This window comes from Canis lupus, chromosome 1 (genome assembly GCF_048164855.1).
Source record: "Canis lupus baileyi chromosome 1, mCanLup2.hap1, whole genome shotgun sequence".
NCBI classification, from domain to species: Eukaryota; Metazoa; Chordata; class Mammalia; order Carnivora; family Canidae; genus Canis; species Canis lupus.
In genome coordinates this window covers 110,947,296-110,972,613 of record NC_132838.1, presented here as the reverse complement: position 1 = coordinate 110,972,613, position 25,318 = coordinate 110,947,296, and the positions used below count along the sequence as shown (strand labels likewise).

The window sequence follows — 25,318 nt, the reverse complement described above, 5'->3', positions numbered from 1 at the left end:
GATTCCTCCTCCCTTTCTCAGGCCTCCACCCCAGTCCCACTGCCTCTAAGACCCCAGCATTCAGGGCCCTAGACTCCTCTTCCCCCAGAACTCAGGAGTCTGGGACCCCAGACTTCTTCTCCCTCAGACTCAGGAGTCTAGACCTCAAGCCTTTTACCTCGGGACCCAAAAGTTTAGGGCTCCAGTCCTTTTCTCCCTTAGAGCCTGCAATCACAGCCTCTGGTTGGTGTTGGGCGTCCCCTAGTGGAGGGCAGAGAGGCTCTGGGCGGTGATTCAACTAGCAGCACAAATGGAAGAATTTATTTGGTCACTCAACAGATATGGGGGAGTGTTTTGCAGGAGTCCTAAGGTCATAGTCTAGCAGAGACTTTCATGCTCCAACAGATCAGAACTCTGCAGTTTATGGGAGAGGAGGGCACACCAGGGCATTTTACATCTAGTGTTGAAAGCAGAGATGGGGTTACAGTGAAGCTGGAGATTACGTTTTAAAGCCCCTCACCTGGGGCAGCCCCTGTGCCTCAGTGGTTTAGCGCCGCCTTCAGCCCAGGGCCTGATCCTGGGGACCCAGGATTGAGTCCCACGTCATGCTCCCTGCAAGGAACCGCCTCTGTCTCTGTGTCTCTCATGAATAAATAAGTAAAATCTTAAAAATAAATAAAGCCCCTCACCTGCCTGGGCTTTCTGCAGTCTTCTGTTTAAGCTTGAGTATGTAATTTCATACTTTTTAAAAAGAGGCCTGCAAATTTCTTTTTTTTTTTTAATTTATTTATGATAGTCACAGAGAGAGAGAGAGAAGCAGAGACATAGGCAGAGGGAGAAGCAGGCTCCATGCACCGGGAGCCCGATGTGGGATTCGATCTTGGGTCTCCAGGATCACGCCCTGAGCCAAAGGCAGGCGCCAAACCGCTGCGCCACCCAGGGATCCCGAGGCCTGCAAATTTCAATATGCCTCTTGTCTGGTGGACTTCAGTCATTATGTTCATTTTTTTCCCTAGACTTAAAAACTGGGCCTACAATTTCAAAAAAAAAATTTTTTTTTAAAGATCTTATTTATTTATTCATGAGAGACGAGAGACGAGAGAGAGGCAGAGACACAGAGGGGGAAGCAGGCTCCGTACATGGAGCCCAATGTGGGACTCGATCCTGGGTCTCCAGCATCACGCCCTGGGCTGAAGGCAGGGACCAAACCGCTGAGCCACCCGGGCTGCCCTCAAAATTTTGGGGGAGAGAGAGAGAGAGAGCATAAGTGTGTGTGTGTGTGTGTGCGCGCGCGGGGGGGGGGGGGGCAAGGGAGAAGCAGGCTCCCCAACCAGGGCTCAATCCCAAATCCCTGGGATCATGACCTGAGCTGAAGGCAGAGGCAGATGTTTAACTCACTGAGCCACTCAGGCACTCCCTGGACATACAATTTCAGACTTGTTTTTCCTATTCTTATTTGTGAGTGAAGTGGACTGCGCAACACTTTCTCTAAGGTTCCTTCTTGCCCTGTGCTGGTCCTCAGAGGTGTCATCAACCTTCCGCATTCAGTTTCACGTTTCACTTAGCAACCATCCCCTGGGACAGTGCTGGAGGGCAGGGCAGTGAGCGTGACAGCCCTGGGCTTCCGTGCCCAGGGCAAAACATACCACACCCGCCCCTGACAGTGATGATATAAAGTGGGCCGGGGTGGAGTTGGGGAGCCCAGGGAACTGGGAAGCCCGGGAGGCGGTGCTTGCACAGCCCGGGGGCCCAGGAGGGTTTTCAGGAGGAGAGGATACTATTATTGAGCTGGGACCAAGAGGAGAGCGGAGGAAGTAGATAGTAAAACGAGAAACAATGAATCCCAAGGCAAAGCCTGCTCTCCCTTTTAGGTAATCTGCAAGGTCCGTAACAACAGTGCAAAGATACAGATCACTTCCGAGGAGTGAGGTGGGGGTGGGCGGGTAGGTGCTTCACATTGTGATCCATCTCACTCGGTCCTTCCAAAAAATCCGGCAGGGCACAAGCCGGAGGGAAATGCTTTGTTTATAAAAGAGGAACAAACTGAGGCCCCACGAGATAGGTCACTTGTCTGGGATCATTTAAAAGGTCAGTAGCACAACCAGGTTGAAACCCCGGTCACACCTCCACTCAACTCACAGAGGAGGCTTCACGGCCGCCGACAGGCTTCTTTTCTGATCCTCCATCCCACCCTCCCCAGGCCAGGGGTCTCTCCACACGCGTCCGGGCTCGGGACTGCACAAAGATAGCTAAGAGAAAGTATGAGCGCTCAGAGCCCCCGAAGCCGAGTCCAGGCGTGCGACATTTGCGAGGAAGGAAAGACCACTCCGGAACGCGCGTGCGGGCTACGCGACGCGGTCTGAAGGCTTGAGGAGGGGCTGGCGGGGTCCATTTCGAACGAGTGGCGGCTGCGAGAACCGAACGCTCAGAAAAATTCCAAGGGGACTTGGAGGAAAGGGTTGCTCTAGAAGAGGCGTCTGAAGGCGAGGGCCCCGGCCGGAAGCCCACCCCCGAGTCTCGGTACCGCGGCCGGGGAGGTTCCTGTTACGCAGCAGGGGCGCGCTTCGAGCTGAACGTCCGGCGTTACGGCGGCCGGGGAAGCTCAAGAAACACGAAATGGGAAAGGACTCGAAGAATCGGCGAAGCCGCCAGGATGGCCTACGAGGCTCACATAAATGGCAGAGACGGGTTTGCTCGAGAAAGCCAAAGGAATGGAGCCTGTGGGAAACTCATACGCTGACGACAAACTCTGGGAGCTCAAAACACGGAGAAGGTCTCTTAGGTGAACACAAGCGCGCAGCAGAGACGAGGCGGAGCATGGTGGCCCGACGGGTTCTTTCATAGCCGGAAGCGACTCTTCCCGAGAGGCGTGGCTTAAGCTCTCTGGCCGGATACGGTAGCTGGCGAGTCCGGCGCAATGTGAAATCTCGCGCGAACGCACTGGCGCCGTCGGGGACGGGGCGGGGCTGGCGGCGGGGGCGGGGACCCGGAGCGGGAAGATGGCGGCGGCGCAGGAGGCGGACGGGGCCGGCAGCGCCGTGGTTGCGGCCGGGGGAGGCGGCTCCGGTCAGGTACGGAGGCCGAGAGGGGCCTGAGGGGTTCTTCCCCACCCGGGGGGCCTCCCACGGGGCGTGTCCTGCCCCTTTTCGCGGAAACCCGTGCACTGGGGGCTCCTTACCCAGAGGGACCTTGAGTACCGGGCCCAGGCGGGGCCGGGCAGTCCTGGAGGCCGGACAGTGCGGGGAGCGGGGGCCCTGTTGCACGCCGGGTCCCCTGCACGCTCGCGCTGGGCGGTCACCAGGCTCTGCTCGAGCTGGGAGACAGTGGCGCGGAGGGGCGCAGACTTAACACCCAAGCGCCCTGCTTCTCGACTCTGCGATTCCAGGCTCCGAGACCGTTCCTAAAGTGGACTGGCGTTTAGGGTCTCCCTTGCAGTGCCCGGGATGCGGGCAACAGTGGATTCACTGGGAGTTTTTTAGCTCTGGGGAAGTCATGTAATCATCGTGGGTGAGGGTCCAGGCTGTGGAGGTCGACAGACCCACTTTACAGACGGGAATCCCAGGAAGAATGAGCCTGAAGCGCTTGCAGAAGGTCACCCAGGTTCGGTTTGGGATCTATTCCATGTAGAAGTTCCCAGACATTGCCGAGCCAGGGTGGTCAGAACTGCGGTGGGTGTGCTTTCAGCACAAACTAATCCATCGGGGGATTTGGTCGAGGTGCCAGTGACTTCTGATGCACTGCTGCCTCAACTAAACCAAAGCTGCAGAACATAATAGTTGAGGCATCCATCCTTCAGGCTTTTAGGGAATGGATGGAGTGACAGCGAGGTGCTGTCGACCCACCCACTGGGATGTCACTGACATGTGGGAGGCAGCACAGGGGAGAAGAGTGCAGGTTGAGACGGAAGGATGAAGCTGACTTTCTCTGTGACCTTGGGCAAGTTCCTTGTCTTGTTTGGGCTTTCATTTCTCCAGTGGTAGGTGGAGGGGTTCCACAGGATGGCCAGCCACGTGATGGGTCACAAAGATGGTTCCAGCCATGTCCCTGCCATCAGTGGAGTGGAAGAGAAGATTGACACGTAGAGAATTATAACCTTCAGTGACTAGGGTGGTGACATAAGTCTGTGTCAGCGACTGAGGGAGCCCAGAGGAGGGGCAAATAATATCACCTGGGGAGGACACCAGGATTTGATCTGTGTGATAGAGCCCAGCATGCCTGGTTCAGCATCTGTAACCAGGGCCTGGCCTGGGGGCAGCATCAGGAGATACTTGTTGATTTAGCTCTGGAGTGAAGACTCAGTCCTTGCCATCAGGTGTTTCCCAGTCTTGCGGAAGGAAGGTCTTTTCTTTCCTGAGTTTCTGTCGATTACTGGGTGGGGGGGATGGATCAGAGAGACTAGGGTTCAGGTTGCCCCGATTGCCAGGCTTCCAGGACCCCCGATTTTCTCTAGTCCCATCTCTGCTTAAAATCTTTCAAGATTTACTCCTTTGCCTTAAGGGTAAAGTACAAATTCTTTAGTAGATCAAGACCTTAAGTGATCTGAATTTTCTTGCGACTAGACAAAGATTTCTCAGCCTCAGCATTATTGACATTTTGGATTGGTTAAGTCTTGGTCGTGGAGGTCTGTTCCATGCATTGTAGGATGTTTAGCAGCACCCCTGGCCTCTACATACTAGATGTCAGTAGCACACATACTCCTTTACAGTTGTGGCAATGAAAAATGTCCCAAACGTTGCTAAGTGTCCCCTGGGGTGGGAGGAGAGCAAAATCACCCCTGCTTGAGAACCGCTGGATGAGAGGAGTGTCCAGCACTGTGAAGCTCCTTTATTTCCAGCAGTGTGCCTTGCTCTTTCCTCACTGCCTTTGCACACACTCCTCCCTTCTGTACCTGGTTGATCCTTACTAGCTCTGTACATCTCAGATGTTCCCTCCCCTAGGAAGCCCTCTCTGACCGTCTCAGACTAGGTCAGGGTTCCTATGGCCTCCTGGGCTCTCTTGTCCCAGCCATGGCCACTCTGGGTTCTATTGTCTGCCTGTCTCTTCCCCTGCACTGGGAGCCCTTGGAGGGCAGAACCAGGACTGTCTTGATCAACACTGTCCCCTACACTGCCCAGCTTGGGACCAGGCACAGAGCAGGTGCCCAGTGTTTGTGGAATGAACAGATTTTGAGGCAGAGGCTGGTCTGGGATGGAATTCCCACAGTGGATCAAGGCAGTCAGTGAGGATACCCTGGAAAGCCAATCTTCACACTCCCAGCCCAGCCTCATAGTCTCAGCTGTTTCTGGGCCCCTCAGCCAGTGGTTCTGTAGATTGTGTATGAGATTGGACATGTGGGTTCCAGAGGAAGAACTGTGTCTTAGTCACTACAATATCCATAGCCACCATACCCGCCATTCCCCCGCCACCAACCCAGGCCTGTGGGGGCCTAGCACAGAGTGGGTGGACCCTCAGCAGTCTCATGCTCCTACCATCCTGCTTCTCCAGCCAGGGGCTCAGACACAGGGCCTACAACCCTGCCCTTCATTCCTTCAGCTGATGTATACTGAGTCCCCACTCCATGTGAGGCCCCAGGCTAATGCTGGGGGCTACGGCTGTGAACAGAACAGAGTCCCTGCACTCTTGGAGCTCATGTTCTATTTAAGTGCTGGTGGGTGAGGATAGAAGAATGGACAGGACAACCGTTAATAAGATAAATATATGTAGCAGGTCAGATAGTGATAAGTGCCATGGACAGTAAAGTCTGGGAAGGGGATCGGAAGTGAGAGGTGGGTAAGAGGGTTAAAGTTTAAACAAGGGTAGTCTGGGAAGGCCTCTCTGAGGAGGTGACTTTTATTTGTTTTTTTTAAGATTTTGTTTACTTATCTGACAGAGAAAGCACAAGTAGGGGGAGCAGCAGGCAGAGGGAGAGGGTAAAGCAGGCTCCCTGTGGAGCAGGGAGCCTGATGCGGGACTCAGTCCCAAGACCCTGGGATGATGACCTGAGATGAAGGCAGACACTTAACCAACTGAGCCACCAAGACACTCCGACTTTTTTTTTTTTTAAAGATTGATTGATTGATTGATTGATTAGAGGGAGCTAGAGTGAGGTGAGGCAGAGAGAGGAAGAGAAAAACTAGCACACCCTGTACTCAGCACAGAGCCTGATGTGGGGCTCAATCCCACAACCTTGAGATTATAATCTGAGCCAAAACCAAGAGTCAGTCACTTAACCGATGCACCACCCAGGGGCCCCTGAGGAGGTGACATTTGAATGAAGACTTGAAGGAGATGAGGGAGGGAGGCATGCAGGTTTAAGGTGGTGGGGCAGGGAAGCCTCTCAGATAAAGGGAATGGCAAGTGCAAAGGCCCTGAGGCAACAGGTGCCCAACAATATGAAGGAACAGTGAGGGGGCCTTGTGGCTGAACCAAGTGAATGAGGGGAGAGGGGTGAGGGTAGAGAGGCAGGGGTCGGGGGATCAGATCAGGCCCAGACTTGGAAGCCAACATGAAGATTTCGCCTTTATTCCAAGGGAAGTGGGAGCCATGGGAGAGTTACCTTTCTTTTGACGTATGATAGATAATACAACATTCACTGTCGTCAGTATGGACTTCAGGGACTTTTCGTGCATTTGCAAAGTACAGCTATCACCACCATCTGGTCACCATTCCCTTAGAACATTCCAGTTCCCTTTTGCAGCCCCTTTGCCCCCAGCAAGGCTCCTTATTACTGAGTGGCATTCTACTGTGTAGATATACCACATTCATTCATCCAGGGGCATTTGGGTTGTTTCTGGCTATTACAAATAATGCCCCTGTGAACATTTGCTCATTAGCTTTCGTGTGTCCATATGTTCTTTTTCTTGGGTAGAGAACTAGGAGTGGGGCTGCTGGTTTGTATGGCAGGTGCACATTTTTCACTTTTTATTTTTATTTATTTTATTTAAAAATTTTTTTAAAAGATTTTTTTATTTATTTGAGAGAGAAACAGTGCAAGTGAGGGGAGGGGCAGAAAGAGAGAGAGAGAGAGAGACAAGCAGACCCCCCACTGAGCAGGGAGCCTGACGTGGGGCTCCATCCTAGAAACCCTGAGATCATGACCTCAGCCAAAAGCAGGCACTCAACAACTGAATCACTCCAGAAGCCCCAAACATTTCACTTTTTAATTCCCTGCTGTGTTTTTCAAAGCCGTGGTTCCATTTCCCCATCATTTGTATACAACCGGTCAAGCTTCTGCACACCCTCGCCAACACTTGTGTTTATCCATCATTTTGATTGTGGCCAGCTTAGTGAAGTGGCTTCGCACTGCAGTTTCCATTAACGTTTCTGTGGGAGGGTTTCCATCCAGATTGTCCACCAGTGCAGGTTGGAGAACGGACCCAGGGGTCAATCAGACATGGGTGCAAATCTCGGCCTGGCCTCAGCTTCTGTTTTTTGACTCAGAATCAGCTCAGAGCTGCTGGAAACCCTCACTTGGCCCCCAGTGCTCCCGGGAGCAAAGCCAGCCCTGAATAAGGGGGCCCTGTGCCTGTCTCCGACCTTGCCTGCCAACCCTTTCCCTGAACCTGTCCCGCCCCCGGCGTGCCCTTCACCCAAATGTCAAAAATACCTCCTCAGGCAGGACTCTGACTGCCTAATCCAGAGTGGCTCCCTGTCCCCAACCCAGTAGCCATCATTGGCCCCTGCTTCTTTCCTCCAGAGCCACTTTTCCCACTTACCAGTTTGAATGATCCCATTGACTGTTCCATCGGTGTGTTTCCTTCTAGACCCTGAGCTCCAGGAAGGCAGGGCCCAGAGCTGTCTGGCCACTGCCTAGCACAGGCCCCGGTGTACAGTAGGTACTCAGGAAGTATGTATTTTTCAACACACAAAGGAAATATTTTCTGTCTATAACATACTGGTATTTTCACAACTTGGCCTCTGGGCCAGAGAGAAGAAGTGACGTGTCTAAGATCTCACAGCCAGGAACTGCAGAACACCAGAACCCCACCTTCTTTTTGAACCCCCCCCTTTTACCATGGTGGCATCTTGTACAGTGGAGGATACAGGGACAAGCTCTTGCTGGTGAAGGGGACAGGAGATGACAAATGCCAGAGAGGGGTGGGCTTGGGGCTGTGGCTGGGGCAGGGCCTGGGCTCTGGAGGGGAGTGAGTTTGGGGGCCCTGGGTGCTGGGGGCAAGCCCTTCAGGGAGCACATGTTGATTTCACAGGTGTTTCCTGAGCCCCTGCTCTGTGCTGGGCAGTGCTTCTGCCCAATGGTGACCATGAAGTCCTGGTCCTGCCTCTTGAAGGCTGAGTGGTGAGGGGACAGAACTGGGAGGAGGAAGAGGAGAGGATCCAGGAACCAGCAGGTGCAAGGAGAGGGTGGGAAGAACTTCCCCATCTCAGGCCCTTCCTGACATCATGAGCTGCCCTGCTGCTGAGCTTCTGTTTCTGAGTGAAGATTCTTCTGGGAAGCCCTGCCTGACCTCCCTGACCTGCCCACCCCCCTGAGTCACCCAGATGAGTAGGTTAGCCCCACCGAGCCTCCACTTGCCCGGCTGCTGAATGGAATTGTTCATAGTTAGGGCCTCACATGGCAGTGTGTGCTGCGTTCCTCTGTTGTGGCTCACGCTCTGGCTGTGTTTTTCTGTGTCTGTCTCCTGCTGGATTAGGAGCCCCTGGAGGGACAGGCCCTGCACAGGGCTGGCCACAGAGGAGGCCTTAGGAGCTGTATGCCCAGGGAAGGACCTTTCAGACCAACCCAAGCCTTACAGAATCTGGTACTGGTCACCCTTGTGCATTGTCCTTAGGAGCCACCTTGCATCCTGGGCCCTGGCTTCAGGGAGCAATGTGGACAGTGTTCACCATCATACTGTCTCTCTCCTTCCTTTCTGTACTTCCTGCTTCTCTTACTGCCTCCTCTGCATTGTCCCCTTATTATATTGTAGGCCTCAGTGCCAGTGGTTCCTTCCTCCAGGGAGCCCTTTCTGACCTCCAGGCTGGACCAGATGCCCCCTATGGAATCATACATCCCCGCCCTGTCCATTCTGGATCATCCCTGTCTGGGAACTGTTTGGCTCCCCCACTGGACTGTGATCCCAAGGGGGGTAGCACAGGGCTGTCTTGGTCACCTCTGTGTCACTAGGACAGAGTAGGTTTTGGGGGAGTGTTTTTCACTTGAAGGAATAAGGTCCACCACCCTTCCTGGGTGATTTTATTCATCTGTTCTCCAAATATTGGACAGGGCTTTATCCTTAGCCCTGTGCTGGGCCTTGGCATGAGTGGTGCCTAAGACAGCCCCACCTCAGGTGGCACCCTCCCTCCTTACTATATAGTCTCTTTTTCCTGCAGGTGACCAGCAATGGCAGCATTGGGAGGGACCCGCCGGCGGAGACACAGCCCCAGAACCCACCACCCCAGCCAGCACCCAACGCCTGGCAGGTCATCAAAGGCGTGCTGTTCAGGTGAGCAGATAATGGTGGGTTTTGTTCACTGAAAAAAATTCAAGTAAGGAAACCATAAAGAAGAAAAAGTCATTGGGGATGACCATCACCCTATTGGTAGAGATCTTTTTTCAATACAACAGAGTTTTTTTGTTGTTGTTGTGGTGGTGGTAAAATATACGGTTGTAGGTTTTTTGTTTTGTGTGTTAAGATTTTATTTTTTTAGGCTTCTGGGTAGCTCAGTCGGTTGAGCATCTACCTTCAGCTCAGGTTGTGATCCTGGGGTCCTGGCATTGAGCCCCACTTGAATTTTGAATTCCCTGCTCTGTGGGGAGCTTGCATCTCTCTCTGCCTGCAGCTCCCCTTGTTTGTACATGCATGCGTGTTCCTTCCCCCTTTTTCTGTCTCTATCAAATTAAAAAAATTTTTTTTCTTTCTTTTTTTTTTAAAGCACTTCTTTTTTCTTTTTTTTTAATTTTAAAGATTTTATTTATTTATTCATGAGAGACACAGAGAGAGAGAGAGGCAGAGACACAGGCAGAGGGAGAAGCAGGCTCCATGCAGGGAGCCCGATGTGGGACTCGATCCCGGGACTCCAGGATCATGCCCTGGGCTGAAGGCGGTGCTAAACCTTTGAGCCACCAGAGCTGCCCAAGAAAAAAAAAAAAATCTTAAAAAAAAAAAATAAATAAATAAATAAAAGGAATCCCATGCTTTACCAACTCAGCCAGCCAAGTGCCCCTAAAATGTACATTATTAAATTGCTAGGGATGCTGTAACAAGTAGCTTAGACTGGGGGGCTTAAGCAACCAGAAATTTATTTTCTTACAGTTCTGGAGTCTACAAGTGAGATCCAGGCATCAGTTATGTCTGGTTTCTTCTGAGGCCTCTGTTCTTGGCTTGTAGATGGCCATCTTCCTGTGTCCTTACATGGTCTTCCCACTGTGTGTGTCCGTGTCCTAATCTTTTATAAGAACACCAGCCTACCCTAGTGGCCTCACTTAGCTTTAATCACCTCTTTAAAGGCTGTATCTCCAAATACAGTCACTGAAGTACTCAGGGTTAGGACTTCAGCATATGAATTGTGGGGAGGGACTGGGACACACATAAACAGTTTAGGCATAACATATACATTACATAAAATCTTCCATTTTAAAACCTATTTTAAAGTGCATAGTTGTGCAACCATCACTACCATCCATCTCCAGAACTTTATTATGTTCCCAAACTGAAACTCTATGTCCATTAAACCACTTAGGCCCCATTTGCCTTCCTCCCAGCCCTTGGCACCCACCGTTCTACTTTCCATCTCTGTGAACTTGACCGCTCTACTTACCTCATAATAAGTGGAGTCATACAGGCTGTCTGTTTGTGCCTGGCTCGTGGTGATCTTTGTATGTGTGCATTCAAATGGCCATTGCTGGGCAGTGGGAGCACAGGGCCTGCCTTCCGGAATCCTGGCCTCTAAGTGAGGCCCTGGGGAGATGCCAGGTGGAGCAGGGCCGTATACCGGAGGCTAACTTCTGCCCTGCCGGCCTAGACCTGCCGACAGTTCCCTTCACTGTTCTGGGCCTTTTTTTTTGCCCATATGCCAAATGGACATTTCTTTATTTTTCCAGAGACGTATTTTAGCGAAATATTCAAGAGACAGGCTATGCATTTAAGCAGGCGCTTTTTCTCTTTATCAGCTATAAGGAATTCCATGGCAGAGTTGTTTGTTTATTAAAGTCTCATTTAAATTCCAGTTAGTTCATCTATAACAGTTTCAGGTGTACAATATAGTGAATCAATGCTTCATACATCACCTGGTGCTTGTCACAAGTGCACTCTTTCATCCACATCACCTGTTTCCCTCCTTCCCTGCACCCACCTCCCCTCTGCTGACCAGCAGTTTGCTCCCTGTAGTGAAGTCTGTTTCTTTGCTTATCTCTTTCTCCATCTCTTTTTTTTTCTTTCCTCGTTTGTTTTCTTATTTAAATTCCACATGTGAGTGAAAGCGTATGGTATTTGTTCTCTGACTTATTTCGCTTAGCATTGGACTCTAGCTCCATCGATGTCATGGCAAATGCCAATCTTTCATCTTTTTTTATGGCTGAGTAATATTCCATTGTGTATATATACCACATCTTTATCCATCCATCAGTTGATGGATGCTTGGGCTGCTTCCAAAATTGTGCTGTTGTAAATAATGCTTCTAAAAACATCGGGGTGTATGTATCCCCTTGAATCACTATTCTTGTATTCTTTGGATAAATACATAGCAGTGCAATTGCTGTGGCTCTATTTTTAACTTTTTGAGGAACCTCCATCCTGTTTTCCAGAGTGACTGCACCCATTTGCACTACCCCTTGTGGTACAGGAGGGAGCATCCCTTTTTCTCCACGTCCTCATGCTGCAGAGTTATTTAAAATAGTCATCCCCCTACTAGTACGTCCTAATGCGCTATGGCCTGCTACAAGGGAGCCTGGGAAATGTGCTCTTTGTTCTGGGAAACTAAGCACCCTGCTGAAATCAGGAATGTTGTTAGGAAGAAGAGGGTGGTTTCGATGGGTCAACTACTTGTCTCTTCCAGTTTGTCTTACTTGTTTTGTTTCTAAATTTATAAGTAATACACACTTATTGTAGAAAGTAAATTCAAAGAATATAGATGTGTAGAAAGAAGAAAGTCACAAAGAAGTGTGATGGATTGGTGGCCATCCTGTAAGCACACACCTGCAGTTTGCCTTCAGGGAGATTGTATAAAGATGCTCATGGACGGTTGTTTAAACTGGAGAAAAACCCCAAACAGCCTGTTTGTCCAAACTGGAAGAGCTGTGTGTCCTGATTGGCCAATCATCCCTCTTGTGCCTGAGTTTCCACCTCAGAGTTCGGAATCCTGCCAGGTAGCTCACAGGTCACGAAAGGATGCCACGAGGTTCGTTTCATCTTGGGGGAGCAGGAGCTGGCACCCGCTCAGAGTTGGCCAGGGTCACTTTTGTTGTTAAATGTTAAAAAAAAAAACCTTAGAAGATACAAAGAGAAACAACTGGGGGGGGGGGGGCGGGGGGGAAGCCCACAATCCCAGAAACAGTCAGCAGTCATATTTTGGTGTGGGACAGGCCCACCTGCCTGATGTTCTCTAACAGTGTCACCCAGGATGTGGAGAGAAGCTGTGTAGGAAAGAGATTCCTTGCTGTTCTGCCCAGACTCTTCCCTATGGAGCCTCTGTTCCCTTACTCCTCTGTTCCACTCTTCCCTGCCCTTCCCCACCGTGTCCAGGAAAGACCTGGAATTTTCTTATCTATCAGTTTCTTTTTCTCATGCTCCAAGCAGCTCTAGATAAAGATTATTTTTATCTTTCCCTTCACTTTTACATAAGAGCAGCCTACTTTGCACAGTTCTGCACCTTGATTTTTTTTTTTCATTAACAATATATCTTAGAAATCTTTCCACATCAGTACATAAGGGCACTTCCTTCAAATAGACGTTTTTCATGGAGTCCCAGCTTAGGCTCATTTCCTTCCTTAGAACCAGACAGCACCAAACATCAGCCTGACTGGGTGCCTGGAAACCATCCCGTCTGGCATTCTGGAAGTGGGGTTTGGGGTTGGTTCTCAGGGGCCTGTGAACTCTCCAAAGCTTCAGATAGATGGTGTGAGAATGGCCTTTTTCTGAGGAGAGGGGATGGAATCTGGTTCTCAACACCTCTTTGCATTTTACCAGTGGTTACCTGGTGTGCGGGATGGGATGATAACTGGGTGGGAGGGTTTTCATCTGTTTAACATTATTCTGAGCCCGTGAACATAGGGTCCCTAGGTGGGGTGGGAGAGAAGATTGAATGTCTCCTTTATTTGCTTATTAGTGCAGGAGGTAGAAAAGTATCAGCTGAGGGCCAGTCCCCCCTAGGCCTGTCCATAGGCTAGGGCTTCCTGGCCTGGGGTGTGTGGATGGAGAGGTGTGGCCATGTGCCCTTTGAGAGGATCCACAGAGCTGTGTGTGTACAGGTACACATAGGTGTTATTCAGGGGACCAGGGATCTGGAATCCTAAAATATGTCTAGTCAACTCAGCCTCGTTTCATACCCAGGGACCCAGCAGCCCAGAGTGGGTGGGACTCCTGCAGGCCACACTGAGCTAGGGCAGAGCTGCCAATGGGCATCCTTGCTCCCGCACTCTCCCTTGGCATATTTACTCAAATGGGAGCCTCTCTTGGGAGGTGGAGGGGTCCCCCGAGATTACCAGTTCCAGACCTTCCTCAGCCATGTGCGTCGGGGACATCTTGAGGAGGCAGCAGATGGCTCAGCTGGCCCATGACCCCTGAGACCCCAGACCTCAGGGTTCCATAGCTCCTACAGGCAGAGACAAGTCCCTGTGCCTGATCCTGCCCTGCAGTGTGGTTTGGGGCCCACCTACACTAGAATTCCCTTGTAGTGTTTTTACATTCCAAAGAGTTTGCCTTTTTCCTATGATGAAACTAATAATACCTAACACTTCTAAAGTACTTACTGAGTGTATACCAGGCTTCATTCTAGATAATGTATATTTATCATGGGTGCATATGTGTATGCATTTAGATACAGATATATATCCATGCATTTGATGATTATAAACAACCCTATGAGGTAGGTAGTGTCATCATCCCTATTTTAACTGTTGAGAAAACAGGCCTGGAGAGGTTAAGAGGTTAAGAGTCTTGCCTGTGGTTACACAGGTGGTGAGAGTCAGAGCTGGACTTCAGATCCAGGTATTGCAGCTTAGAGGCTGAGCATTTAATCTCTGCTATGTTGTTTTTCATATCTGTAATTAGTTAATACTTGTCTCATTTAATAATTACACAGTAGCATGTGTCTGAGAGACCTGAATTAACATAATAGAAGTTTTTGATTTTTCTCATGTGCTATTCTGGACTTAGACCAGAATTCTACAGTCTTCGGCAACCCAGATTCCTTCCTGCATTTTGTTCCACTGTCACTACGTTTTGCCCCTTATCTGCATGGCCTAGGATGGCTGCGATCCAGCCATCGCATCTGCATTCTAGTAGGGAAGAAGAAATCAAGGAGGCATCCTGTGTCTCTTTAAGGACACATCCAAAGCTCAGCACAATACAGTGTTTACGTTTTATTGGCCAAGACGTCACCCTGTGTCCACTCCTAGCGAGGCTGGAATTATTGTCTTTATTCTGGGTAGCCGGGATCCCTGGGTGGCGCAGCGGTTTGGTGCCTGCCTTTGGCCCAGGGCGCGATCCTGGAGACCCGGGATTGAATCCCACGTCGGGCTCCCGGTGCATGGAGCCTGCTTCTCCCTCTGCCTGTGTCTCTGCCTCTCTTTCTCTCTCTCTGTGACTATCATAAATAAATAAAAATTAAAAAAAAATTAAAAAAAAATTCTGGGTAGCCAAGGGGTCCAGCTAAAATTTAGTTTTCCTTTTGAGAAAAAGGGGGAAGATGGATCTTGGGAAACATCTAGCAACCTGCTACAGTTTTGTTTGGGGGCTTTTCTTTTGTTCATTAAAAAGCAAGAAAGTTAAAAAAGAAAAACCTAAAGAAGAAAGTAAAAACCACTGAAGGATAACCATCATTCATCATTATCATATGATCCTTTTACATGTTGACTCATATAAATGCTGGGTTTTGTTTGTTGTTGTTTTTTTAAGTAAGCTCTATGCCCAGTGTGGAGCCTGAACTCAGGAGCCTGAGATCAAGAGTCACATACTCCACCCACTGAGCCAGCCAGGCACTCCTGGGTTTTTTATTCGGAATTTTTTAAGGCAGTATTGTGTTTTGCAGTTTATTGTTTTTGCTTACCTGTATACCTTCTACTCCCTCAAACCAGGAAATCCGTTTGAAAGTCTGATGTGTATCATTTCATATCTTTTTCTGTTTTTATATCAGTGTAAAGGTGCAAATGCACGGTTTGGGGGGTATTTGGGTGGGTGTGTTTTTGTTTTAAGATTTTATTTTTTTTAAAGATTTTATTTATTTATTCATGAGAGACACAGAGAAAGACAGAGGCAGAGATGCAGGCAGAGGAAGAAGTAGGCTCCATGCAGGGAGCCTGATGTGGGACTCGATCCCGGGTCTCCAGGATCACACCCTGAGCTGAAAGCAGTGCTAAACCGCTGAGCCACCTGGGCTGCCCTAAAACTAGTATTGATATGTTCTTAGTATATTCATTTTTACTAAGTTTTTCCAAGTTGTTTCCAACCGCAGTGCTGGTCTGAATAGCCTAGGCCAATATTGCTACAAATTGGGACTAATCCTTTACTTCCTGCCTGCTTCTCAAGTGTTCAATTGATTGGAAGTTCTAAAATGTTGCTCTCAAGGATGCCTGGGTGGCTCAGTGGTTAAACGTGTCTGCCTTTGGCTTAGGGCATGATCCTGGAATACCAGGATTGAGTCCCACATCGGGCTCCCTGCAGGGAGCCTGCTTCTCCCTCTGCCTGTGTCTCTGCCCCTTTCTGTGTCTCATGAATAAATAAATAAAATCTTTTAAAAAATAAATAAAATGTTGCTTTCAAAGGTGCTGTGCCTCTAAAATGCTGAGATTCCAGATTTTTGACTTTGAGATTCCAGGGGCCTGGCATATCAGGTTTCCTGCGTCCCAGGTTAGAAGGCCCATGCCCTGCAGCCCTGTGGCCACCAGGGGTTTTTGGAGGCCTCACGGGGCGGGGGGGTCTACGTGGAAATGGGGGCAGCACCCCGGACATGGCCTCTGGGGGCCTCTGGTCTTCCCACACCAGTGACTACCTGCTTAGGGGCCCTCCCTGCTTAGTTAGCAGCACTGGGTCATGCCCCACGCGTGCTATCAGAAGGAGGTCGGGTGGGCCCACGTCGGGAAGGAAAGGCTTGGGACTCACTGTGTGCCCTGCTTGCCTCCTCAGGATCTTCATCATCTGGGTCGTCAGCAGCTGGTTCCGCCGAGGGCCGGCCCCACAGGACCAGGCAGGCCCTGGAGGAGCCCCGCGCGTCGCCAGCCGCAACCTGTTCCCCAAAGACACTTTAATGGTAACTGCCAGCCCAGAGGCCAGACTCGGGAGACAGCCGTGTAGGGGAGGCTGTGAGGGAGTGACATAGGCAGTCAGGACAGACAGGTCCTTCATTGCCATTAGCTGGCCACAGGTCTGGACTTGAGGGACTCCAGCTCCATTCTCAGCCGATGGAGCCTGTATCACTTAAACAACACCCATAAGGAAAAAGTAAATTATTTGGGTTTTGTGGGGGAAGAGGGGCATCAGGGATTCCCCCCTTGTTTATAAACTGTTTTAAGGGCCCAGCCCTGGGATGTGAGTGAGGTAGGGATGGGGGTGCGGGGTGGGGCACCAGTAAAAAAAATAATAATAATAAAAATAAAAAAATAAAAACTGTTTTAACAGGGTCCTGATGTAATGTATTTCAAAAGTATGTTCAGGCCTTAAAAGTTGCAAAGGGAGAAAAAAAAAAGTTGCAAAAGGAGGTGTGCAGGGACGGGAAGGGATGAAGTTGGGGAGAGAGAGCGGGGAGCCAAGCAGAGGCAGCTGCCGAGAGTGAGAAGAGGGAGGTGTTTGTGTCCCATGGGGTCCCAAGGGGCCGAGGCTCGGGGTTCGGGAGCCCCTGCAAGAAGGGCCCAGACCCCAGTAATGGAGACTTCTCCCACCTTTCACTTCTCCGCAGCTCTGGGAACCCCGATTGCGTAGAATTCCAGGGTAGCGGGTGGTCACCACTGCTTGGAGCTGCTCTGTCATTGGACCTTTAGGGCTCTGTTCAGAGATGGCCACGGGGACTGGAGAAGGGAGGGCACTCTCTGAGGCCCGGCTTCTCCATTTGCCCTTGTTTGCAGGAGTCTGCTCACCCTCTTGCAGCTCTCCACTGTGCTCTAGCCATGAGCCTGTAGAGCTCTGACCAGGAAGGGGTCAGATAATTCAAGGAGACTTGATCCCTTCTGACCCCAAATTCTAACTTTTCTTTTTTTTTTTTTTTTTTAAGTAAAAACATGGGAGTTGGACTCCCTGAGTTGCATGCCCTACTGCCTGAGCCCATCAGACCGGCCCCAAATTGCAATTGGCAGGCCAGCCCTTCTTCAGTTGTGGGTTTGTTTCTTGTTTTTTTTTGCTTTTTTTTTTTCCTCACGGACATAACAGACTCAGACCAGGACAGATGTGTAGGGTTTGAGAAAGGAGAAAATTTATTCCACCGGCAGGTATTCTTTACTAGCCCTGTGTCCGCTCCCTCCATGAAATCATTCACGTGAGCGTGCCGACCACTTCCATGGCTCTCAGGCTGCTCTTTATCCATTGGCCTTCAGAGGCTGTCTGCAGCAGCCCTGAGCTCTACCCTCCCCTCTCCTCCTCGCAGAACCTGCACGTGTACATCTCAGAGCACGAGCACTTTACAGACTTCAATGCCACATCAGCACTCTTCTGGGAGCAGCATGACCTCGTGTATGGTGACTGGACCAGTGGCGAGAACTCAGATGGCTGCTATGAACACTTCGCTGAGCTGGACATTCCACAGGTGGGTTCAACTCCTGCCTCTGGCTCCAGGGCTGCACTTCTCACACTGAGGGGCCTTTCCTTGAACCAACTCCCAGCCCTGCAAACCTGAGTTGGGGCTCCCAGCCCGGTGCTGCCTGTGGTTCACATGCCCTATGACCACAGGGAGGCCCTGGAGGTCTCCAGGCCTTGGCTTCCCCATCTGAAAGGTGTGAATAGGGTTGGAATTGGCCTTGGATCCTTCCAGCTATCTCTAGGGTTGTGTAAACCTGTGCTTTAGGGGTAGCCCTGGTGGCGCAGCGGTTTAGCGCCGCCTGCAGCCCGGGGTGTGATCCTGGAGACCCGGGATCGAGTCCCACATCGGGCTTCCTGCATGGAGCCTGTTTCTCCCTCTGCCTGTGTCTCTGCCTCTCTCTCACTCTCTCTGAATGAATAAATAAATAAATCTTTAAAAAAAATAAACCTGTGCTTTAAACCCAGGAAAAATTAATAAGCAACCTTCGGGGGATGTCAGGCGGCTGGGTTTGTAGTAGTAGTTAATACTGATGAAGCACTTACTATGCATAGGGCACCAAGCTAGGCTGACTGGTGGGAGCCTACCCATGAAGTGGCAGCTATCCTTTACATTTGACTGACTGATAAGGAAACAGAGGCACAGAGAGCTTGGGGGACCTACAAGATCAGACATTGTGAGAGATTGGAGTTCAGGCTATCTGGCTTTGGACTCTCACAGCCCCAGGCTCAAATCCTGCCTCCTCCAGGAAGCCTTCCTTGACACTCAGGCTTAGGCAGTGGGCCGTCTCTGGGCTTCTGCATCCAAGCCTGTGCATAATGGGTTGTCAGTCCCGGGGCTGGTGTAGTCACCGCTGTGTGCCCAGCTCTGCCCAGCATGAGGCCAATACATCAGCCCATACACACATTAGTGAATATGATGAATCAGTGAATCAGTGGGTGTTGATATTTCTTTGGGCTCCCTTCTCATTCATTTCTCCCCAGCCTGTCTTCTCCTCGGCCCCTGGTGGGGAAAGGGCTTGTCTGCTCTGTGTGCCTGGAAGCAGAGTCTGGGCACCATCTTTATGAGGCAGGTGGGATAACTGTGCAGGGGCCAGCTCCACCAAGATCTCCAGCCCAGCCCCCAGAACCCTTCCTGAGACGCCATCCCAGGAAGGCTGGGGGTGGGGGATGTGGCAAGTTGGATGATGAGAGCCATTCCCAAGCATGCCAGTCTAAGCCTCCTTCCCAGCTTTGGGGTGGGAGGTGGCCCAGTTGTGCCTGATTTTAATTTACTGTTTGCATTTCCCACACAGGGCCACAGGGGAAACCCCAAGTTTGGTCAGGAGCAAAGGAGCTTGGGGGGGTAGCAGAGCCCAGCTGGAGCTTTCCCTGGGGTTTCCACGGGAGAAGAAAGCCAGGCAGGGGAAACATCTTAGGATTGGCTCCTTGGGATGTTGGTGGGCTGTGGGTTAAAGGGGTGGTCTCCAACTGCGTGTACCCGATGTACCCTGTCCTGGGTGATTTAGGGAAGCTGAGTATATGAGTTAGATCAAGGGAGCGGGTAGAGTGTGGGCTTGAGATTGGCCAGTTTGCATATGAAAGGTGTGTTCAAAGGTAGGTGAGTTGTCTTTAGGAATGAGTAGCCCTGGAAGGGGCAGTCTCTCCCTAACCAGCTAAGGACCCTCCACACCTGAAGATGTTAAAACAGTAAAAATACATAAAATATGATTAATGCAAAGGTGGGTTTAAAAGGCAGGGAAATGAGGGGGACACGGTGTGACCGAGGCAATCTGTTGTGCCTCGAGCTCAGACGGAGGCCTCACATTGGCCATCCCCCCAACCCAGGGCCTCAGGCAAGTGGCCGCCCTCTTGGGTTTCCTCGTCTGTAACAGGTGGGAGTGAGAGTAGTTCCCGTCCTGGGGAGACAGGAGGTGACAGACAGGCACAGGCAGCGCGGAGGACACAGATGGTGCGAGGCAGAACTGCACGGGAGCCCACAGACTGGGTTCAGATCCACTTATTCACCACATGTTACACAATCTCTCCATGTGAGGCCCAGCTGCGGCATCTGAAAGATGGGAGCAGTAATAGCACGGAAAGCATAAGGTTTATGTGGTTAGCTAGATAACTGAGAACCCCCTGGATTCAGTGCTTACCGTCTGCGGTTCCCGGAGCAGGGTCTGGGGCTCATTGTTTTACTGTTGACTGGGTTAGAACTGCTGGCGTTACTGAGCTCCTCCTGTGTGCCCAAGTGGCAGTGCTGGGTGCCCTCAGATAATCTTTCCACTGCTGTGCGTTCAGTGCTGGTTATCTGCATGGTGAGGGCAGACCCGAGGCCCAGCGAGGCGGAGCCTGGGGGGTCCCACAGCCCAGATGTGCTGTAGCCGGGACTCGTATCTGAGCAGCTCTGATATGAGCTGTCTGCTCTCCATCCCTCAGCCCCTCTGCCCACCCAAGCACTCGGTAATGGGAACCTGGGGGTGGTGAAGCTCCTGGGCCAGGTGCCACGAGGGAGTTCGGCATGTCCTTTTTTTCCCTATTGGCTTGCCTTGCAGAGTGTCCAACAGAATGGCTCCATCTACATCCACGTCTATTTCACCAAGAGTGGCTTCCACCCAGACCCCCGGCAGAAGGCCCTCTACCGCCGGCTCGCCACAGTCCACATGTCACGGAGTAAGCACTCCCGCTGTGCGGTCTACCCCCAGTGCCAGGTCCCCGAGGATAGGCAGGCAGCCCAAGCCCAGGGAGGCTGGGATCAAGCACCTCCCCCCCCAACCTCTGCCTCTGTGGACACCTGTGAGCAGATGGGAGCAGAGTCAAAGAGCAGGCAGAGAAAGGGACTTTTGAAAGGCAGGGGACAGTGTTTATAGAAGGGCGGGGCCAGCTTGTGCACACTGCCCCGCCTGGTCAAAGGAAACGCTTGAGAACAATCTGTGAACTAACAACAGAAGGAGTGAGGTTGTGGGGGGTGGGGGGGTGGTGGGGGGCAGGAGGACCTCTGGCCTTTGCTTCATCCACTATGATGTCTGTAAGTGCATCTGTGTTACCCCCTTGCATGCAAACGGGTGCTGCACAAATGTGCTACCCTTTGGGGGATTTTATGGGGAGATGCCTGGCTCCCCAGCTGCCTGTGTGGAGGATCCCATGTGAGTGTGCTGTGAGGGCCACACAGCCGGATGAGGTACCCCATTCTCATTCTGGCTGGCCACCCGGCTCTCATTGGCTGCCAACGAGTAGAATCCCAACGGCGAGAACAAACCCCAGGGATGGTGAGTGACCCTGAGAAGCCCTGGGTCAGGGCGAGCCACTTGGACTTCTGACATGGCCCAGTAGCGACCAGGGGTTTTCTCCACCTGGAGCGTCGTCTTCAATTTCATCTCTTCTTGCACACACGTGGTTCAGAATTCAAGTCATCTAACAAGACCGTGCAAGTCCTCAGGCTCCTGCTCACCTCTCTCTTGCTCCCCGTTCCCACTCCCCACAGCCAGCTGTCTTCAAGCTCCTGTAGCTGTTTCTCGAAGCTCCCCTAAACCAGGCGATACTGCAGTTTCTTGGTTTTTCTGTTTGGGTCATTTTCTCTGGACTTCCTACTCTGGAAGACAAAGGCCCAACACAGGACTAAGATTTTGAGATTAATAATCAGTGTTTAGGTGCTTTTGAGTACATGGCTTTATTTGCATTGGAGCCACGTGGTGAACATAGTTTTTTTTCCCCTTCCTGTCCAACTTCTCGTTTTGTATGAGCTTAATCGTGGCTGTGGCCTTTTGCTCCCTCTTGGTGTCTTTGTCCTTGAGTCTGCTGTCTCCCGATTGGCAGCCCTGGGGATCTCTCGCCATATTTGAGTTTCAGCAGATCTAGAAACTCCCTCAGAAAGAATCCCACGCCCTTCTCACGATTCTCGTGTGCCCACCTCACTTTTATTTCATCGTGCCTGGAGATTTAGTTCAGATCCCTTGGCTGTTTCTGTGCAGGGCAGTAATAGGTATGCTTCTACTTGTGTGGGTTAGGCCTTTCCTAACTTTTGGGGGGACAAAAATATCCCAAAGGATGATGATATTTTCATCATTGCCCGTAGTGGGCCACACAAAGAGTTGGCGACCCTGTCTGAGCCTCCACGACTGATTTAAAAGTCCCTTCATGCGTGCTGAGCTCTGCTCTGTGAGTGTGTCTGTGGAATGTGATCCGTGGGATGTTCTGCCCGGCTGGCTTCCGTTAGCAGGATCTGGTGCAGGCAGAGGCAAGCAAAGGGAGTGGGGCTGGCGGGGGTAGTCTCCACAGTTGGGGCCCGTGAGCTTTATCAGGGGTCCGGGTTAAACGTGGCTGAAGCCTCAGAGGTTACCTTGAATGTGACCCAGGAGAGCGGTTGCTCCCTCATCCCAGTTGCCCCTGATCAACACCAGCATTCTTTTTTGTGGTTCTGCCTTTGGTGAATGTGATCTGTATCAATGCGTGGGTTAAGGTCATGTCCATGGTCAGTGTGACACATGTTGGGGTGGTCGACAGAAAATCTGCAGCCCGTGGACCTGAAAAGCCCAGTGGGATCTTCCAGACCTCCCTCCCCAGTCTCACAGCTAGGACCCCTTGGAGCAGGGACTTGAAGGGCCTCAGAGCTGGCCACACACCAAGTCCAGAGGGAAGAATGAGAGTGTGGGATCAGAGAAGCCCCCTCTCTCCCCGAAAGGCTCTAGTCACTGCCTAGAGCAGCACAGTCCCATAGATATAGCACTAGCCACCAAAGTCCTTTATGCTTCCTAGTGGTCACGTTAGTGTTAGCGATAATTTTATTGAAGTCAACGTGTTGTAATTTCAACATGTGATCATGTAAAAAAATAGCGAGATATTTTACATTCTTCTTTGCATTAGGTTTTCAAGTCCAGTGTGTATTTTGCACTCACAACAGATCTTGGTTTGGACCAGCCACATTGTCAGTGTCCATAGCCTCACGTGCCCAGAGACTGGACTGGCTGGTGCAGTTCTAGAAGCTGTAACTCCAAGAAAAGGGGACTCTTCTCCCCCACAGAAGCCAGGTCCATCCCATGTTATAATCCAGTCTGAATGCCACCAAGTTGTAGAAGGTTCTCCACCCGAGCCAAAGCTTCTCTCCTCCTGGACTTGGGCTGGGCACAGCCACTCCCTTTCCTGGACAGCCTCTCCCAAGTGTGGAACAGCAGCAGAGCACGTCCCCCTGGAAGCTTTCCTCTAGGATGCCCACCCTCGGGTATTGCCTGTTCTCCCTGGACCTTGGGGCAAGGACTCAAATAACTACCATGATAGAAGCTGGGGGTGCCGTTCATGTTAACAGGAAGAGCAGCAGGTCCCGGATGGAAACCAAAAGCCAATTCCCAGAAGCATTTTTGAGCTTGAGCTCATCCATAGACTCCAAAAGCCCTGAGCCCTGGTTCTGAGTGGGTGGGAGGGACCCGGGCCCTGTGGTTTGTGGAAGTGTGATGGTCAGGGATTCTATCTGGCTGTGCTCTGGAGAGCAGAGCTACTTCACAGTGGTCCTGCCAAGAAGAGGTGGCACTTTGAACCCCATTCTCCAGAGGAGGGACTGAAGCCTAGGGAAGTGATGTAGCTCTCACCAGAGTCCCTTGGGGAGATAGAGCCAGGATGTGACCCCAGAGCCCCTGCTCTTGGCCAGCTCTCTTTCCCATTTCCCCATCTCTCCCTTTCACAGGGGCAGGATGGAGAAGTCACAAGAGGGGCAGGCTGTGGTTTGTCTTAGCATAAAGAAGACCTGAAAAGTACCAGGCTGGGGTGGATGAGGGGCAATGGGGTATAAGCAAGCACCAGCCTCTTTTTTCTGGCAAGTCTTAGCAGTCTTCTGGGCAGGGCGACAGGGAGCCTGTAGCTTACCTGGTCTCCAAAAGAGGAAGTGTGGTCCACTCCAGACTGGGGATTCACAGCCCCAAAATATTTCTCACATTGGTGGCTCAGGCCTTCTCCAGAATTGTCCGCAGCCTGCCCATCAATGTTCATGTGTTCTACTAGTTGTCAGTCCTGGGATTCTCAGTCTAGAGGAGGTGGACAGCAGACACACCAACCAATGGGGAGGCGAACTTGGGGCCGGGATAAAAAGTGGTGGGGGTGATAGAAACGGTGAGGAAGACGGCAGGACAGGCTCCTGGAGTGGGGTGGGCGGGGAAGCTGGTAGAAGAGGAGCATTTCACCAAGGACTGGAAGGCTATGAAGGAGCCAACCAGGAAGGTTCCAGCCATGGTGGATGCATACCAGGGAGATGGTGCAGCACCTCCAAAGGCCCAGGGTTGGCAGATTTGGGGAGAGAGGAGTGAGGTGCACAAAGGCAGGAGGTCGGTGGGGTCGTGGTGAGTGTTGCAAGAGCCCTGCTCAGGGGTTGGGAGCCTTCTGGGCTTCTGGAGCAGCAGGACATGAGCAGATACTTGGTTTAAAAGAACTGCTCTTGCCTCGTGGAGAGAACATCATGGGGGCAAGAGCGGCCACCAGGAGTCCAGTGAGGACTGTGGCCATCAGGAGGGGGACGTTTGTGGCTGGCCTGGTGTGGGGCCCTGGAGAGGTGGGAGGAGTGGTTGGATGCAAGGCTCGAGCCGGAGGGGCATCCCTGGAATGCTGACAGGATGGATGGAGCAATTTCTGGAGAAGGAAGACTCCCAAGTTTTTGCCTGGGGTGGTTTGGCAGATGTTGGTGTCACTGCAAAGATGGGGAGGTAGACAGGATTAGGTTTGAGAAGGCAGTTCAGGCTTTCTGGCTCCCGTGTAACCCATTGTGGGGTCAAGAGTGCAGCTAGGAGACCAGTGAGTGGCTGTTGGCGGCCAGAGGTCTGGTGTTTGGTGCCAGCAGGTCTCATGTCCACCCTCTCCCCACTACCCAACAGTGATCAACAAATACAAGCGGCGGCGATTTCAGAAAACCAAGAACCTGTTGACAGGAGAGACAGAAGCCGATCCAGAAATGATCAAGGTGAACATGAGCGGGGCTGTCAGCCCTTGAGGGAGTGTCTGGGCCCTTCGCAGCCCCCTGAGCTCCCCTCTGGCACTACTAGTGAGCCTCTGTAGCGGCTTGGTCAGGCTGCTCACCTCTCTGAGCCTGTTTCCTCTCTGGAAACCAGGTGAGGAATCAGAGCTACCTGTCAGGATGGGGAGGATTCCAGGCAAGGGTGTAGCAGCCAGCCCCTATGGAGCAGGTGCTCTGCACACCACGCACGCACGCACTTAGATGCTCCGCATCAGAGGATCCTGTCAAGAGGATCCTGTCACTATTCCCATTTGTAGACAAGGAGACTTGCCCCAGGATTCACACCCAGGCAGCCAGGCCCCAGAATCCAGGCTCAGCCTGATAAAGAGTCAACAGCTGATAATGTGACTCTAGCAGGAATATTCTCTGGCAGGCTGGGGTGTTTAACCAGTGGTGAGCACCAGGAGCTTTCCTTTCTCCACAAGGAAGAGAGGGACGGGGGCGGGAGGCAAAGGAGGGATAGGGGGATGATCCCCAAGTGTGGAGGCTGAGTGTGGGCCTCACA

At 51.5% G+C, this 25,318-nt stretch overlaps 1 protein-coding gene and 1 long non-coding RNA gene across 2 annotated transcripts in view; one reads left to right on the top strand and one right to left on the bottom strand.

The window, feature by feature from the left end:
- The first annotated feature begins 2,919 nt into the window (after positions 1 to 2,919).
- CLPTM1 (CLPTM1 regulator of GABA type A receptor forward trafficking) overlaps positions 2,920 to 25,318 on the top strand; it is a 29,081-nt gene continuing 6,682 nt past the window's right edge. The window contains exons 1-6 of the mRNA XM_072829859.1: positions 2,920 to 3,050; positions 9,289 to 9,401; positions 16,239 to 16,362; positions 17,689 to 17,847; positions 20,375 to 20,492; positions 24,674 to 24,759. Of these exons, the coding sequence (XP_072685960.1) occupies positions 2,979 to 3,050; positions 9,289 to 9,401; positions 16,239 to 16,362; positions 17,689 to 17,847; positions 20,375 to 20,492; positions 24,674 to 24,759 (672 nt within the window). The 5' untranslated portion in view covers positions 2,920 to 2,978. The remainder of the gene's footprint in view (positions 3,051 to 9,288; positions 9,402 to 16,238; positions 16,363 to 17,688; positions 17,848 to 20,374; positions 20,493 to 24,673; positions 24,760 to 25,318) is intronic.
- On the bottom strand, positions 17,496 to 20,734 carry LOC140635765 (uncharacterized). Its single transcript, XR_012033109.1, has 2 exons — positions 19,976 to 20,734; positions 17,496 to 19,887 (listed from the first exon to the last, which is right to left on the bottom strand). It is a non-coding gene; the product is annotated as an uncharacterized lncRNA (long non-coding RNA).